This window comes from Camelus ferus, chromosome 17 (assembly GCF_009834535.1).
Source record: "Camelus ferus isolate YT-003-E chromosome 17, BCGSAC_Cfer_1.0, whole genome shotgun sequence".
In the NCBI taxonomy this organism is placed as follows: Eukaryota; Metazoa; Chordata; class Mammalia; order Artiodactyla; family Camelidae; genus Camelus; species Camelus ferus.
The window spans coordinates 36,412,258-36,428,959 of record NC_045712.1 but is presented as its reverse complement, the minus strand read 5'-3'; the positions used below and the strand labels follow the sequence as shown (position 1 = coordinate 36,428,959).

Sequence of the window (16,702 nt, the reverse complement as noted above, 5' to 3'; positions counted from 1 at the left end):
CCCTCAGGCCTGGAGACCCCGTCGTAAGATCCCCTCCTCCCCTCTGCCAATCTTAACTTTGCTCATGTTTTTATTTCACAGCATCTACAACTTTGCTCATGTTTTTATTTCACAGCAATCGCTCAGTGTATCAGTAAAAATTAAATTGTTCACTTCTTTAAAGAAAGTAATGCATGATCTCACCAGGAAGGTGAAAAGAATCTAGGGGTTTGGCAAAGCAAGGAAAGTATATTTACTTACAAATGAAATAATTGAGAGTGAGCTCCTACTCATCCCTCAAAACCCCACTCAAATGTCACCTTCTTTGTGAGGGTTTCTCTGATTTCTTTGAGCAGTGTTTCTTATTCATTCCCCTGAACTCCCACAGCCCTCCGTGCATACGTCAATGATAGCAGTCTCACACTGTGCTGTATTTACTCCACATGTCTATTTACCCCATTCTACAAGAAAACCTGGAAGGCCAGGGGCAATGTCTTACTCATCTTTGTATCCCCAGCACTTGACATAAGGTCATGCACTAAAAGGAGCAAGATGTTTCGTGAATTAAAGACAGGACTTTTGCAGAGTTCAAAGTTGTACAGACACAGGCCTCATTCCTAGGGAGTCTGTAAGATCTGTTTCGTCCCTGTTATAAAGAAATACGGACGGTGTTGTCCTTCGTATCATTAGTCCAGACAGCACTTCTGCACTCAGTGGAGAGAAGCCATAATCATCCCCCTGACACTCTAGGATTACCACTTAATGATGTTTGTCAAAAAGACAATTTCCTTAACATTTGGCTTCCTGCAGGGTGAGGAAGTGAGGAAGAAGAAAACTGAAGAAAAAAAAGGCAAAGAGGAACATTTAAGAGAGGTTTGTCAAGCTTAGGTCAGAGAAAAAACTATCTGTTTGTAACTCTTCCAACTCAAATATGTTTTTCTTCCTCCACACCAATGCTATCAGCAAAACATCATCATCGTTATTTTTGACCAGTCATCAGACTTCTTTCGAGGTGTTTACATACATTGTTTTAAAGCTTACACTTAAAAAAATTGAGCTATAATTGACATGTAACATTGTATTAGTTTCAAGTGTACAGTATAGCTCATATTTCATATACACAATTCCGTATTTGTGTATGTTGTGAAACGGTCACCACAGTAAGTCTAGTTAACACGCAGCATCCCACGTAAACTCACAGTCACCACGCCCCCGAGCCCACCCCTGCCTCTGGCAACCACCAGTCTGCCTTCTGCATCTGTGGGTTCAATTTTTCTCTCTTTTTAGATTTCACGTTTAGATCACATGGTATTTGTCTTTCTCTGTCTGACTTATCTCAATGTAACGCCCTCCAAGTCCATCCATGTTGCCACAAGCAGTAGGATTTCCTTCTCTTTTTGTGGCTGAATGTATGTATTACACATGCATGTTATACATATAATAATTATATACACACACATCACAACTTCTCTGTCCTTTCATCCATCAGCAGACACAGGTTGTCCCCACGTCTTGACTGCTGTAAACAGTGCTGCAATGACCACGGGGGAGCAGGTATCTTTTCAGTTAGTGTTTCTGTTTCCTTTGGATCAACAGTGGAATTGTGGGATCACATGGAAATATGATTTTGAGCAATGCGACTCTGGGGCCGCACTCTGGACTCTCTGCATTTCCCCATGACGGGGGCATCTGGATGTTACAGCCAACATTACCCTGTGCACAGCTCTACTATCACACCTGCCAGATGCTGTCACAGTGGCGTGTTTTATGACAGCCCCCTTCCCTAAGCTGTAAGCTCCTCGAGGCCAGACACTGTCAGATTCACTGGTATCCCCAGCGGCACTCGGGCTCTGGCTGCTGCGTACAGCAGCGAATAGCGGATGGTGCTTTGCTATACAGTATTATGCTAACGGTAGCATTTATACCATTAGACATAAAAACACATGAACACAGTTCCACCCGAATATTTGCTGAATTTTATTTTGAACTTGCTAGAGAAGAGATTGCTTTGCACCCGTGAGTCTCAAATTCATAAATTCATTTCAGTTGACCCTAAATAAGCTTTAATGCCCACTAATACAATTTCTGTGCTTAGGGGACCTCTAGGGGGCCTTTGGGTTAGAGGAGATTTTCCCTCTCAGTTAAGGTTCCTTTAAATTAAATTAGTCTACATCATTTGGTAACTGTATCTTCTGCACGTGACCTCTTCAAATGGGAATCTTTAAACAATCGCCATTTGGGGGTCAAAAATCTTGTCTCTCCTCACTCGTTCCCATTCTCTTTCTGTCCGGCTCCGCAGGGATGGGCAGTGGTTGCTCCCGCCCTCCTGGGCCCTGCCCCTCAGATGTGATCTCACCCCTCACTGCCCTCTCCGTCACAGCGCCGAGCCCGGGCATCACCCACAGTGTTCTCTCTTTCCCTGCTGCACAACCCCACTGTGCCAGACATCAAACTGGGTTTGGGACAGTTCAGAAAAAGCTTCCTAAATGATGAGCTCCTGTTTTTACACGTGTATTATTTTAGCTCATGTATCAAACTAGCAGGAGACCACTGTGCTGGTTTGTGCGGCTACCCTACCAGAACATAACCATACGAGCACCAGGTTTTCTCATCTGTGCTCCGGGCTGTGACAACACACACACATAGCAGGTGCACAGTAAATGCCCGATGAATTAAACTCAAAAATATCAAGCTGAGAAACAGAAAACGAGACAGTATGCACACTGGGAAGTTTGGGAAAGTGATGGTAAGAGAAAGCACCCAGGAAGAATTATGGCACATTAAAAGTTGCTGAAACTTTGGTGTAAGACTTGGAGAAAACCAGAGTTACCACAGCAACCACAGGTGGCTGGAATCACCAGCAACCTGCTGCTCTCTGACTGTAGTTACTTTGCGGAGCACACGAGACTGTCTCTTCGCTCTGAACAATTACCGACCGTCTACTGGGGGCCAGACATTGTTCTAGGTTCTGGTTACGTTTTCACAGATAATAAACTACGAATACACAGAAAAGTTTGCATACATAGGAAAGCACTTTTTTCCTAATACATAATCAAAAAAGTTAATTTAAAATAAACAAACAGCCAAAGGTAGCTACTTATTATACTTGCCAGCCCTTCTTTCCCAAAACTTAACCAAAACTGCAGGAAATAACTTTAAAAAATCATTCTAGAATTTGGAGATATTAAAGCGAAAGCTTTCTGCTACCATCTAAATAAAGCATGAATTTTTGTAAGCTGAAGTTTCCCGCAAAGGCTAAATCTTAGGAACACATTTCTGTATCACTAAATGCCCATGCTCCAAATTAGGTTCAATGAACTACCAGTGCAACTAAGCATACAGACGATTTCAGCATTTTTACACACCAGAGGTTCAACAAAAGGGATGAAAAAGATCCCATTTGATGGGAGTGAATTTGCCTGAAACATACAGAAATCTCAATTTTTTATTGGTATGTACTTTTGAAGGGAGAAAATGTCGATTTTATTATGGAAAAACACCTGCCCACCTCGTGTGATAAGGCACAGAGTGTGTGGCACGGTGCCCGGCCCACAGCAACACTTAAACACAGCTTTTACTCCTCAGGGACAACGCGGTGTGGGGCAGCCACGGCTGTTGCAGGCTGTAGACCAGGACGGCAGCCACGCCCCACGGACTGAGGCGCTTCCCCACAGATAAAGAACAAACCTGTAAACCCAATCTCTCTGTCTACCTATCAATATCTCTATCTCTCTGTAACTCATTTGGGGAGTGGTGTGTTTTAGTGAAGTCATTCTTGAAATCAGTTTCCCCCACTGGGTAGAGAATCGGAGAACCAAGAAGAGGGGGCGATAGAGAGGCCGAGCATGCCCTTCTGCAAGTCTGTGTTCCCACGCCTTCTCCCACTGCCTGAAAGACAGAAGGGACGCGCTCATGTGTTCTGCCAGACCGAGGCGGAACTTCTCGTCTCTCTGGAAGGCAGTGGGAGCGGCCACTCGAAGGGGTTCCAGCTCAGTGAAAAGCTTCCCTGGTCTTCAGCTGCTTTATCAGTGATGAGGGGCGTGGAAACGCAGCTCTCTAAAGGCTCCCCCTGTAGCTGCAGATGTAGCTATAGAACTCCACACATCTCAGTGACACACAGGACTGGGGAACACGCCATGCACTCTTTTTTTTTTTTTTTTTAAAAGCAATATTTGTTTAGCCTTTGAGGCCTTGGGGGAAAAAAGACACATTCTGTCTGTTTTAGAGATCTAGCACCTGTCACACAGAGCAACTTCCAGAATACTGGTATTCAGCGTCACATCTGGGATAACCCATCGCCTACAGAGAATTCACGTATCTTGGTTTAAAAAACCACCAACATCAGAATCAGTATGTTCCCTTCGGGAAATAGGTTTGGTAGAGACTTCTTCATTTCTCGTGACCGTTTAGAACAGTATGCCTTTAAAAAAATTTTTTTTCTTTTCTTTTAGGGGAGGTCATTAGGTTTACTTGTTTTTGTTTATTTTTAGAGGAGATACTGGGGATGGAACCCAGGACCTGGTGCATGCTAAGGATGCGCTCGACCACTTGAGCTACACCCTCCCCCAGCATACCTTGATACGATACACTTTTACTGAACTGAAGGCAGCCCTCTGCCAGCACGTGACAGATTCAGCACTGCATCCTTGCTACTGATTTACTGATCACACACACTCTAAGCACATGGAGTATTTACGCATCCTGCTCTTCAGATCTGGGTATAGCGCTACAAAACAATCAATGTTTCTCGATGACAATTCATGTCATGTTTTAAAAACACCTGCCTACCTGTGGGGGTATTAAAGATAAAGGCTACTTATTTACAATCTTATTACAAAGATTAGTTAAAGCAGATTTTCAAAATAATAGGTCAATAGAATAGAAGGATGAATTAAGTTAATTCTTATTTTAAATGTTTTTATCTTTAACACCTAAGGGGTGAATTTGCAGTCATATCAGGCTTTTGACAATTACACAAAATAAACAAGGCTATACTGTGAAGCACAGGGAACTATATTCAATATCTTGTAGTAGCTTGTGGTGAAAAAGAATCTGAAAACAAATATATGCATGTTCACATATGACTGGAGCATCGTGCTGTACACCAGAAATTGACACAACACTGTAAACTGACCATACTCCAATAAAAAAAATATATATAAAGACACTTAAGGCCATGTCTCATGATCAGTTTTTCCACTATTAACAAGTTTATTTTGCAAAAGCTGTGGTCTGTATATGCGACTTACATAACACTATTGCTTTTCATACGACTGTTGCCAGTAAGCTGTGTTTTTCCACCTTTCCGGAGGGGGAAGAAATGTGTGCATTTGAAGGTTTTGTAGGAGTTGGTAATCTAATAACTATTATTTCCTAGCTCCTCTAAAGTAAAACAAGGAGCAGTGTCAGCAGGAACATTAAGTTACTTTTTTTAGGGGCAGCATTTTTCAAACTATCTGTGGAGGACAGTTACACATTTGCCGAGGCTCCTTTCCAAAGCAGAGGTGGGCGCAACACCACGGCCTCATCTTCCGACTCTGAAGTCTTACTTGACACCATTTAATTCATTCACTGGACACCTGTTTGAGGGAAGATACTTTCCTCTCCACCTTACTATTGACTCCCTCACTCACTGCCGTCTAGTTTTTGTTTTGTTTACATTCACCAAGACTTTGCTCTTAAAAACCCCTAAAGCTTTTCTCCCGGCCCGATCTAGGGGCCCTTCCCAGCTTTCCCCCACCTTTAACACTGCTGACCTCTCCACCTTCTTATTTCAGAATTTCCTCTGCTGTTCTGGCTGTCCTGTCTTTCTGGCTGCTCGTTTCCAGACCTCCCTGGCGGCCCCTCTTCCTTCACTCCTACTCCGTTATTCCCGGTGCGACCTTCTCCCCAGCTCACAGAATGGGCTAATGCCTGCTGCCCCATCTCCCCTGGGATCTGGAGCCTTGTTTTTCACCCCTTCCTGTATTTCTTTACACATGGATGCTGGACATCCCGTCAGCACCTCAAACACAATGTAAAACCAAACCTGCCATTTCCCTCCAAACGGTCTCCTCCTGCCCTCCTTTCTTGCTTAATTCACTCCACCACCCAAGCTGGATGCCTCGAATCCCCTCTGACAGCCTCGCTCCTCTCGGACACGGGTCACTGTGTGGGCATCTCCCTCAGTCCCATTTCTTCTCACCGCTCCCTGTGCCTCGTTCATGACACTGCATTGGTCTTCTGATGGGTTTCCCTGAATTTTCCCATAACTTCTCCTTTTTACTGCTGTCAGTAGTTTAGTTTTTGGTAATAAAGATCTGATGGCTCCCTTGCTTTATTATAAGAACCTGGTGCTCCAGGAAAGGTAAGAGACACAGCAGAGGAAGAAAGGGCAGTCAGAGTCGTGCGGAACAGCAGGTGTGAGAGCTGGGGCTTGAGTGCCAGGCAGGATTCTGGCAGAGAACAGGTCACAAGAAGCAGAGGCCCTGAGGTAGCCCATCGCAGGGCGGCCTGCAGGAACAGCAGGGCACACAGTCTGCCTGAAATGTCAGTGGCAAAGGGCAGCAGTGGGAAAAGGAGGAGGAGGCCAGCCTGCCCGGGATCGCGAAGCCCTGCAGGAGGAGCAGCACACGTGCTTCGGGACTTTCGACTTTGTTCTATTTCCTGAGAGTTACCCTTGGGTAATTTCCCCTTACACCACAAAGAAGACTAAAGAAACAAAAAGTAACATGTTGAAGTTTAAACTTATTTGCCATTTAGGCCTTCCTTTTTTTTTTTTTTTGCAATAAACACTAATGCTTCTGCCTACAAGGAAGGAGAGAACTACCTCAGAAATGCTGAGTGCCACAAAAATCTGTGAAACCATTTTTCCAGAATTTTATGAAGCTGCTGAGAGATTATTTTTAAGGGTGTCAGTTTTATTTTAAATAAAAAAAATCCATTATTTATATAATAGGACATCCTAATCAGCAAAGGTTCCACTAACATTTTATATTTATGAAAAATATATTTCACATATTTATGAAAACTTTCTGTGCAAACTCAGTGGGAAGGGGGAGACCTAGCTGAATGACGCACAAGTAACGTGGGTCCATTCTTCTCTGGTTCAGATTATTTTTTTAAGTGCACAGCCTACACTTTTTTTTTTATTATTATTTAGTTCATACATGAAAAGCAGCTCTTGAATATGAAATATTCACTAGTCAAAATTCCTTTCTTTTAAATTACTTTAACTTTATTTTGTGTGTGTGTGTTGGGGGGGTAACTAGGTTTATGTATTTTTTAGAGGAGGTACTGGGGATTGAACCCAGGACTCTGCATGCCATGCATGCGCTCGACCACTTGAGCTGTACCCTCCCTCAAAGTTCTTAAAGACTAAATTATCTTATTAAAATAAAGAGGACACATTTAAAAAATATGATTAATGTGATTAATGTCGGGGATCTTGACAGCAGGATTTTCATTCATCAGGATAACGGGCGAAACCAGTCACAACCTAGCTGCTGAGCTTCCCCTCTTGTGTACAGATCACCTGGCCGCTTTCCGTGCAACACACTCGTGTCAAGACCCCCCAAAACGGATCTCCTGAGTCATGTTTGCAGTCCTGTGAGTGTTGAACTACATGGTCTTTGATGCCATGACATTTAATTCCTCTTTTTTTTGGCCTTTGCAAGAACCAACTGAATACTCGCCTATCAACAGTGCTCCACTCTCTAAACAGAATAAGTAAACTGTCATAAGAAGTCAAAAGACGCCCTTATTATCAAGTTCATGATAGCTTTCTTCGACTTTTCTGAACAGAGAAAATTATACCATCGATACTATATACATTAGACTTTAAATATTATATGTCTATAACCAATAAGCAATAGGAGATAAATTTTACATGAATTATGTGCAAGCAACAGGAAATACATTTTACATCAATACGAAAAGTGATCGTTTTTTTTAAAGGACAAAAAATAAACAGCATTAAAAGCAGAACTGGCAAGCTTTCCTAGGCAGTCTTAGCAACAGTGATCTCAAAGTCAAAATTTCTTCACAAAGATAAAATAAGTTTATTGCAACTTGATTGCATCACCTCAAATATAATTCTTGACTTGAAAATGTGCCCTTATGTTTTATGAGGACTGAAACAAAAAGGAAATTGATGGAACTAAACCAGCAAATTATTTTGCAATTAATGACTGCAGTTGTATACAGAGCAGATGTAATCAATTGTGGAGGAAAGCCGAACCAAATTTCCATCCTGTCCAGTAGAGCTGAGGGATCTATTCAAAATACATTCTCGCCCTTAGAGGAAATGACCCTATATTAAGAATACAAATGTAATTTTGTAAACTATTTTTAAAGGGTAGGGGATCAATTCAATTAGTGATCCCCAAATATCCTGATTTCTGCTGTAAAAACCAAACATCTGCACGACAGAACAAAACCTCAATTTTCACAGATGCTTTGGAGTCCCTGTAGTTGAAGACTGACTTCAAATATTACCTTCTTGCCAGATCGGTTTTAAGAGAGGAAAAGGAAAAAGAAAGAAAAAATAGGGTATATGATGACAGGAGACTTGGGATTTAATTTGATTATTTTGGCAATTTTCTGTTTCTTGAGCCCATAATGATTTTTGAAAGAACTGACTAATACTTGACAACCATAATACTACCAAGTTACATCCAAAATTTGTTTTGTGAGCCAGTCAACCAGTGAGAGCCAAATGGCCATCAAGAACTGTTTCTTCAGACGGGGCTATCGCCCAGGACTTTACTGAGTTAGTCCTACAGTTCATGAAAACAAGGGTCTTCTCAGGTCTTCTATGTTCCTGTCTTTAAGTGAATACTTCAAATCATAAGCTTGACTCTAGATACAGGTTTAAAGAGTAGAAAAGTTTTGCTCTCTCATGTTACTGTGGACATTGAAGTGGAACTTCAAAATACTTGCTTAATCCACAAATTGCAGGCTCTACAAAGTTAAGGACAGTGTTCTGCTCATTTTTGCACAGTAAAGAGAAAAAAAAGTACATCTATCTAAATGCTGACATGTCAGTTAAGTTCTATATCTAGAAATCTGCAGAACCTTCTTACATTTACAGCAGAAACGACCGATGCACCTAGTGCACTTTTGCTTTTAATGCTATTAATGAGAAGGATTTGCATTTAAAGCTGAAAAGCCCTGACCTAACTTGCGAAATGGTTTTATCGGCAGGCAAGATTCTGAAACCGGGCAATCTGTGGAAACACCGTACACCTTTTCAGCAATGGCCCTGGTGTCTACAGATCTGGCAGCAATCATGAAAATAATTAAGGACATGGCACCACACGTCACTTACCATTGTGAGACATCCCCACAGCAAGGCATTTCTGAAACCGACAGTACTGGCATTTATTTCTACTTTTTTTGTGGATCCGACAGTTCAGATCACACCTATCATAAATAAGCTTCAATCTAATTGTTCTCCGGAAGAAACCCTGCAAAGAGATATGGAAAAAAAAAAAAATGAAGCACATTTTAAGTGTTTGTGACAATGGAATCAGCGGTGTATGGCTTCAGGCACATGGGCGTGGGTGTCAGACAAGGTAGGTTCTCGACCCAGTTCTGTCCCTGGTGACTTTAGGCACATAACCTCTCTCAGTTTTCTCTGCTAATAAAATAAAGAAGCAGAGGCCTTCCAGCGTCCTTTTTTAGCTCTTAGACAGTGACCACATGCAACTGATGTCATTCAATGTATCTTGGCTCCACAGCTGGATTTCAGCAAGCTCTAAGAAGTGCTCTGGATTTAATGTAATGCAAATAAAACACCATGTAATCAGTTCAGTTTCTCTGTAAATCATTCCAGCAGCATGCCCCAGCCTTTACAATTGTGCTAAGCAGTTTGGCAAAGTTATAATCATTTCATCCTAAAACATGAGCAGGGCCAATAAAAATCCACATGTGGATAATTTTTTTGGAATTCTCTATGTTGCATAATTTCCTACACAATTGGCTTCATTTACTTACGCGTTTGAAAGTGTGCTCCATTATCGTTGGAGCCCACAAACAAAAAAGATAATAGAAAATAACATGAGAAGTAATGTATAAATCCTCAGAATCCTCATAAAATTGATTGTCATCTCAAATTGGCAAATACATCAATTTGACGATGATTGAATTCTGCTACGTTTATATATTTTTGAAGGACTCCCCCAAAATTCTAACCAGAAATGTTTTCTAACTCCATTTTTTAGGTTGTTTTTTTTGTTCAGAGTATTCCTACTCATTTCTATTGTGTTCATTTCCATGAAACTCACTTCTTAATCCTTTCAGATTTATCGGGCCCTGTTTGGTACAAAAAACCACTGGATTAGTATTGATGCTACCACAGACATGCATTTTGACTTTCTCCAGATTGCTTCCTTGACCTCTAGGCAAGTATGTTCAACTGCTCCTCTGACGTCTTCACTTGGCAACCTAACATCCACCTCTAAGCCGGCACATCCAACGCTGAGCCCTACATGCTTACTTCCCCGTGGCTTCCCCCCCCCCCCCCCCCCCCCCGCCTCGCTGATACAACGCCATCCTTGAAGTCACTCTCAGCATCTCTCTCTCCCCCTTTGTCGTGCAAAGCTCTCTTTCTATGTATACAATCGCCCATTTCCTCCTTTGCCTTCAAGCTGAGCTAACACCTCAGCTTCTCAACGAGGCTTATCCACCCTATTTAATCCCGAGGCCTGGCCCCAGCCTGCCTCTCCTCTACAATTCTTTCACCCCTTTACTCTGCTCTAGTTTTTTTCCCCAAAAGCACTTATGACTTCCTAACATACCACACAATTTACTTATTAAATCTGTGCTTATTTTCTGCCCCTCCCCCACTGCCCAACTAAAACTGTGAGCCCCACGGGGGCAGGGGTGGTCTCTTACGCCCCGGATGTAACCCAAACACCAACGAGAGCGCTCCAGTAAAAGCCACTGAATGAATACGTGTGTCCCTTGACCTCCTTTCTGGGCCATCTCTGATAGCGTGTGATTCTATACTATGACAGACGTATTATAAGGCCACTGGCACACTCTTTTCCTCTCAGTGTTTTTGCTCTCTTATTAAATGTAATCATTACACACATGTAGGAATTGCATGTAACTATAAAACGTAAGATAAACAAATGAGCCCACTGTCCAAGCCAAGATTTAAAATCACAACCAGCCACGTGCACGCGTTTCTGTATTCTTCCCTCACCCAGCTCCTGCCCCTGGGGCCGCTTGACAACATAATCATTATCCCCTATTTTGTGTTTATCATTTCCTTGACCTTTAAGAAAATACAGTTTTATAGTTTCAGATTCTCCTAAACTTCCCTTTTATATTTTCCGTCTTTTTGCCACTAATTAACTAACATTGACAGCAAAGGCAAACGTCAGAAAAACAGCCAAATAAGGTCACAAAAAAATATATAATTACAATGGCAAAAGTAAGTAAAAGCAAACATTTCTCACCAAAGTTCTGTACTTTACTCTTCTCATTACTAAAGAAGACATATCTTTTTAATATTCAAAGATCCTACGAATCCTTCAGGAACTGAAAGAGGTTTCAAATTCTAGCCAATTCTGGGTAGGCCACATTCTTTACGACATTGTCTCATTCTCACTAATTTCTTTGTGTATATTTTTCAGTTCGGTAGCCTTTCTTCTGCTCTGTCTAGTACGCTATTCAGCCCTTTCAGTGATGTTTTACTTCTTTTTAAAAAAATTTTGCCCAACTTTTAAATCTATTTTTAATCAGTCCATTGAAAATTTTCTCTCGAACAATGAAAAATATATTAGGATATAAAGAAAATTCATCACAGTAACTGACAGCATCTTTGTAAAAGCAAACCCCCATCTTGTTTTGTTTTGTTTTGTTTTTATTTCAACGATCGTATTTTTTTCACTTTTATAAGTTCCATCTGGTTTATTTTCAGAGCTGCTCATTCCTGACAGTCTGCTGTTGCTCATTCACTGTGATTCTGCCCTCGATCTTTAAACACTTCATAGGCAGCCGCTGTACCTCGGTATCAGGCAGCCCGGCACCCGCTCCCCTTGGGGGGGGGGGTGGAGAGGCCTAAGTCTGCTTTCTGCCCTTGTTACTGTGTATTCATTTCTGATGAGTATCATCAAGCTGACTGCCTACTTATGCACTTGCTGATATTTTTTTTGAACTCATTTCTTGACCTTAAACTGTGAGAATCCTACAGGGTCTAAACTGGGAATGATTTCCTCCAAAGAGAATCTGCAGACCCTTCTGTTGGAAGCCAGGGGTGCCACTGGCTTCTGTTTCAGACTCCCTTGGGAATCCTGGCTCCACCTGGAAGCCCCAGACTCGGCTCTGCCTCCTGCCGCAGGCATCTAGCTTTGGGGCAGTGCTACACCTCAGCGTTCCCACGGGCATCTCTCCTGAGAGAACCCTGCCCTTCCAAACATGCCTGCAGCTTAAGACCTAGGATTGTTTTGTTTGTTTGTTTTGTTACTGTTGTTCTGGAGAGTTTACCCCACCTCTTGTCGAATCAGCAGTATCGCAGAGGATGTGACCTGTGTGGGATCTGCTGGAAAGCGAAGTCTCTTTAACTCTTAAAGGGTTCTAAGGAGTTTTGAATATTAAAAAGACATTTTTTTTTTTCACTGAGTCACAGAAGGCTACTGTACAGAACTGTTCTCACTGATAAATATTGGTGAGCAATTTAAAAAACTTTCTGCCATTTGATCGTATGTATTTTTTAATAGTCCTTGACTGCTTCTCTAATTTTCACTTTTAAAAACCTGGTGTTAATGGTTGAAAACGCTGCTTGGCTAGCTAAAAGTGGGGCAGAGTGCTCACTTACCTGGCATGGCTGGAGAGGAAGGCTTTTTAATAGAATTATGGTCTTTTTTTTAAGTTTAACCCTTAAAATACAATTTTTTGTTTTGACTCATACCATGTCTTTCAAAGTATCACATTTTTTTGTGTGTGTGTGATGATTCAGGGTCTCCCAATGGTAAAGGATAATCATTGTGAATATCACTTATGTACTGACTATGTACATAAAACCTTGAACTGAATGCCTACAGACTCCAGCACAAGCTTGGAACTTGCTTTTACTTTTTCTTTAAAAAAAGACTAAGTTCATAATAACAAACTGTTTTCTTGTCATTTGACTCTTTCAAGAAATCCAGAGAGGAAGACTGGAGGCTCTTACTGAGTGTCTTTCTGTAAAATTATTTATTGATTTGAAGAATAAAGTAGGTTTCTCCAAGGTTTCTTCATAGTACCGGTAAAGAAACACTCCTTAACAACTCTCTCCTTTATTATGTCAGCTTCCATAAAACGATGCTCAATTTCAATAGCTTACTCTTCTGGTTACCGTGAAGTCTATGAACTGGTGTGACGGAGGTGCACCAGTCACCATTTCAGAAAACTGTTTTGTGTATGTGTTTCTTTCTCTCTTATTCTTTCTTTCCTCTTCTTTTCTTTCCTCTCTTTCCTTCCTTCCTTCCTTATTGAAGTATAGTCAGTTCACAATGTTGTGTCAATTTCTGGTGTACAGCATGTTTCAGTCATTCATGTACATACATATATTCACTTACATATTCTTTTTCATTATAGGTTACTACAAGATATTGAATATAGTTCCCTGTGCTCTACAGAAGAAACTTGTTGTATGATCTATTTTATATATAGTAGTTAGTACTGCAAATATTTCTTTAAAAAAAGTTTTTTATTTAATTTTTTTTAATGGAGGTACTGGGGATTGAACCTAGACTCATGTATGCTAAGTACGCACTCTACCACTGAGCTATTTCCCTCCCCACAGTATCTGCAAATCTTGAACTCCCTACCCCTTTCCCCCTAGTAACCGTAAGTTTGTTTTCTATGTTTGTGAGTCTGTTTCTGTTTTGTAAGTAAGTGAGTGTTTCTGCTTTTTAAATAAGTTCTTTGTCTTTTTTTTTTTTAGATTCCACATATGAGTGATCTCATATGGTATTTTTCTTTCTCTTTCTGGCTTACTTCACTTAGAATGACAATCTCCAGGTCCATCCATGTTGCTGCAAATGGCATTATTTTATTCTTTTTTATGGCTGAGTAATACTCTATTGTATAAATATACCACAACTTCTTTATCCAGTCATCTGTTGATGGACATTTAGGTTATTTCCACGTCTTGGCTATTGTAAATAGTGCTGCAATGAACACTGGGGCATGTGTCTTTTTGAAATAGAGTTCCCTCCAGATACATGCCCAGGAGTGGGACTGCTGGATAATATGTAAGTATATTTTTAGTTTTTTGAGGAATCTCCATACTGTTTTCCATAATGGCTGCACCAAACTACATTCCCACCATCAGTGTGGGAGGGTTCCCTGTTCTCCACACCCTCTCCAGCATTTGTATTTTTTTACTCTGAAGTTTTCATATCTGCTTGTGAGAACGTGATGCCTGTTTTTCAAAAAATTTTCTCCAACTTCTCCTTCATTGCTTTACTAGTAACAAAACTTCAGGTGCAATAAAACCTAAGGATGATATTGTTAATTTTACAATGAGATTAAACACCGTGTGTCAGACCTGCATTAGGCTTTATCATGAAGTGGGGCAGCCCAGAGAAGCTGCGTCAATGAGCTACCACTGGCAGGTGGGAATGTACTAAAAACTCTCCCTGAGGTAGGGTCCTACAAAAATAGATCACAGTGTATCATACGGCAGAGTGTGTTCCCTTACACCTTTAGCTAAGTCCATGGTTCTAAAATGATCTTTCACTACAGATACAAAAATACGATGAAACCTACTAGGGGAAAAAATAAGTGTCCAATTTGTGAGCAATAAATGACAGCTCTGCAAGATCTAAAGTATATTAATTCTCCAGTAGCCACAGGTGATTTTTACCTAAGTCTGCAATATTAATAACCCAAGAATCCATCACTATTTCCCTTTTATCCAAACCCAGTCTTTTAGTTTGTCTGAATTTTGGCAAGGATCACTAATGTAAACCTGTTCCACTGGCACTGCACAACTGTGGAAGACGACCCACTGGCAGCTTTCTTAAGCAGCATAACTATTTTTTTTAAATCCATAAATCAGTTTGCAGGTTTGAGGTCAACTGTATTTTAATTATGGGTCTATCCCACATTCTACTGAAATGACAAATGTTACGTTGCTAAAGCACCTTCCAGAAAATGCACACAGGTGAGTCAGACACGTGCGTGAACTTCATCTTCACGAGTCCTGCTGACGAGCTGAGGTGGCGTCTTCGTGCACTGGCAGCCACTGGTCTAACTCAGCTGCATTCAGAGCCTGGCAGCAGTTTCCTTTAGCTCCAAAGTGGCAAAGAATGAGTATTTCTTCAGCCTTATGCCTTATAATAGTGGTTCTCAAGCTTTCTGGTGTCAGCACTCCTTTACTCTCTTAAAAAGTGTTGAGGTTTCCAAAGAGCTTTTGTTATATGGGCTGTGTCTATTGATAGAAATAAAACCTGAGACGCTGGGAGGTACAAGAACACACGGGCAGCACGCCAGCAGGCATGAGGGCTGCAGCGACATTCCACATCGTGCAGCTTCTGCAACGCTCCATTCACACTCCGGAGAGGAGGAGAGTGAAGAAGGCAAACAACAGCTTAGTATTATAATGAAAGTAGTGTCAGCCTCATGGGTGTCTCAAAAGGGTCTGAGGGACGCCCAGAGGTCCCCAGACCACACTTTGAGAAAAACTGACTTAAACGTAGAGAGGCCAAATTTTATATTATTCCTCTAACATTTTTCTTATTCTTATTTATTTTTTTTTACTAAAAATAGAAAGGAAGTTTTAATGTAGTAAATAAGTTTAGTAAACACCAAGTATATTTTCAGTTGTTAATGAAGACATGATACATTCAAGAAAGTTTTTTTTTTATTCTTATCTATAAAATGAGCAGATGGCTATGCTCCCTTCCAAGGTTAGCATAACCGTCTTTGCATTTCAGTCTAGGAAGTCTGTGATCCGTATTTTGAATGGTTTGCATGTTACTGCAGGTCAGTACACAAGGCTTAGTTTTCCTCCACTGCTTTTGCTTATTTGTTGATCGTGAAGGACTCCTCCGGGTTTGCCAGGCGTTATTAAGGGTTTATTCTCCGTCTCTGCCTTAGAACCTTTCTGTTTGTACCTCGAGGGCACTTGGGTTTTTCTCCTCTGTTTTCTCTCTTCTTTCTGCTACTTTTCTTCTTCGCGTGCTTTTATCTTCTAAGTTTTTAGGCCCTCAGAGCTTAGCTTTAACACTATAACCAACTACTGACAATATTTGTCTTTCAACTTCTAACCATTTCAGAAGTGTTAACTCTCCACAAATACCTGGCAAACAGAATCAAGGTGTAACTGTTTGCTTAAAACTTTTAGTTTCCAAGTGCTTTACCAGCCCACAAAAACCAATGATTTATTGTGGAAACTTAACCAACCATACTGTTTTTATTTATTCATCAACATAAATTAGCAAGATGAGCAAAACTGAATGATTTCTTCAGGTATTTCTCAGAATTTGGCAACAATTCATTCAGTCAAAAACTGTATAAATCTAATTCAATAAAATGACATGTTCTGACTATGCCTTGAGAACGTAATGATTTCAAGTAAGGCTGCAGATATTTTAGTTTGGTTTCAGTCATAGAATGAAGGAGCTTTACTGTTTTAAATGAAAGCACATCTCTTGCCAGAAGTACTTCAGAGTCATTTTGGAATTTCAGACCTTAGAGGGAAATGAGAAGCCCCTGGGGAGCTAATCCAATGAAGTCAGTTTTACAT

The 16,702-nt window shown here is 40.9% G+C and overlaps 1 protein-coding gene across 4 annotated transcripts in view; it reads right to left on the bottom strand.

Annotated features, from left to right (window-relative positions):
* Positions 1 to 16,702, bottom strand: part of PPARG (peroxisome proliferator activated receptor gamma) — a 117,251-nt gene that overhangs the window by 24,192 nt on the left and 76,357 nt on the right. For all 4 annotated transcript variants that reach the window (XM_032458996.1, XM_032458995.1, XM_006180059.2 and 1 more), the window contains one exon: positions 9,287 to 9,425. In XM_032458996.1, the coding sequence (XP_032314887.1) occupies positions 9,287 to 9,425 (139 nt within the window). The remainder of the gene's footprint in view (positions 1 to 9,286; positions 9,426 to 16,702) is intronic.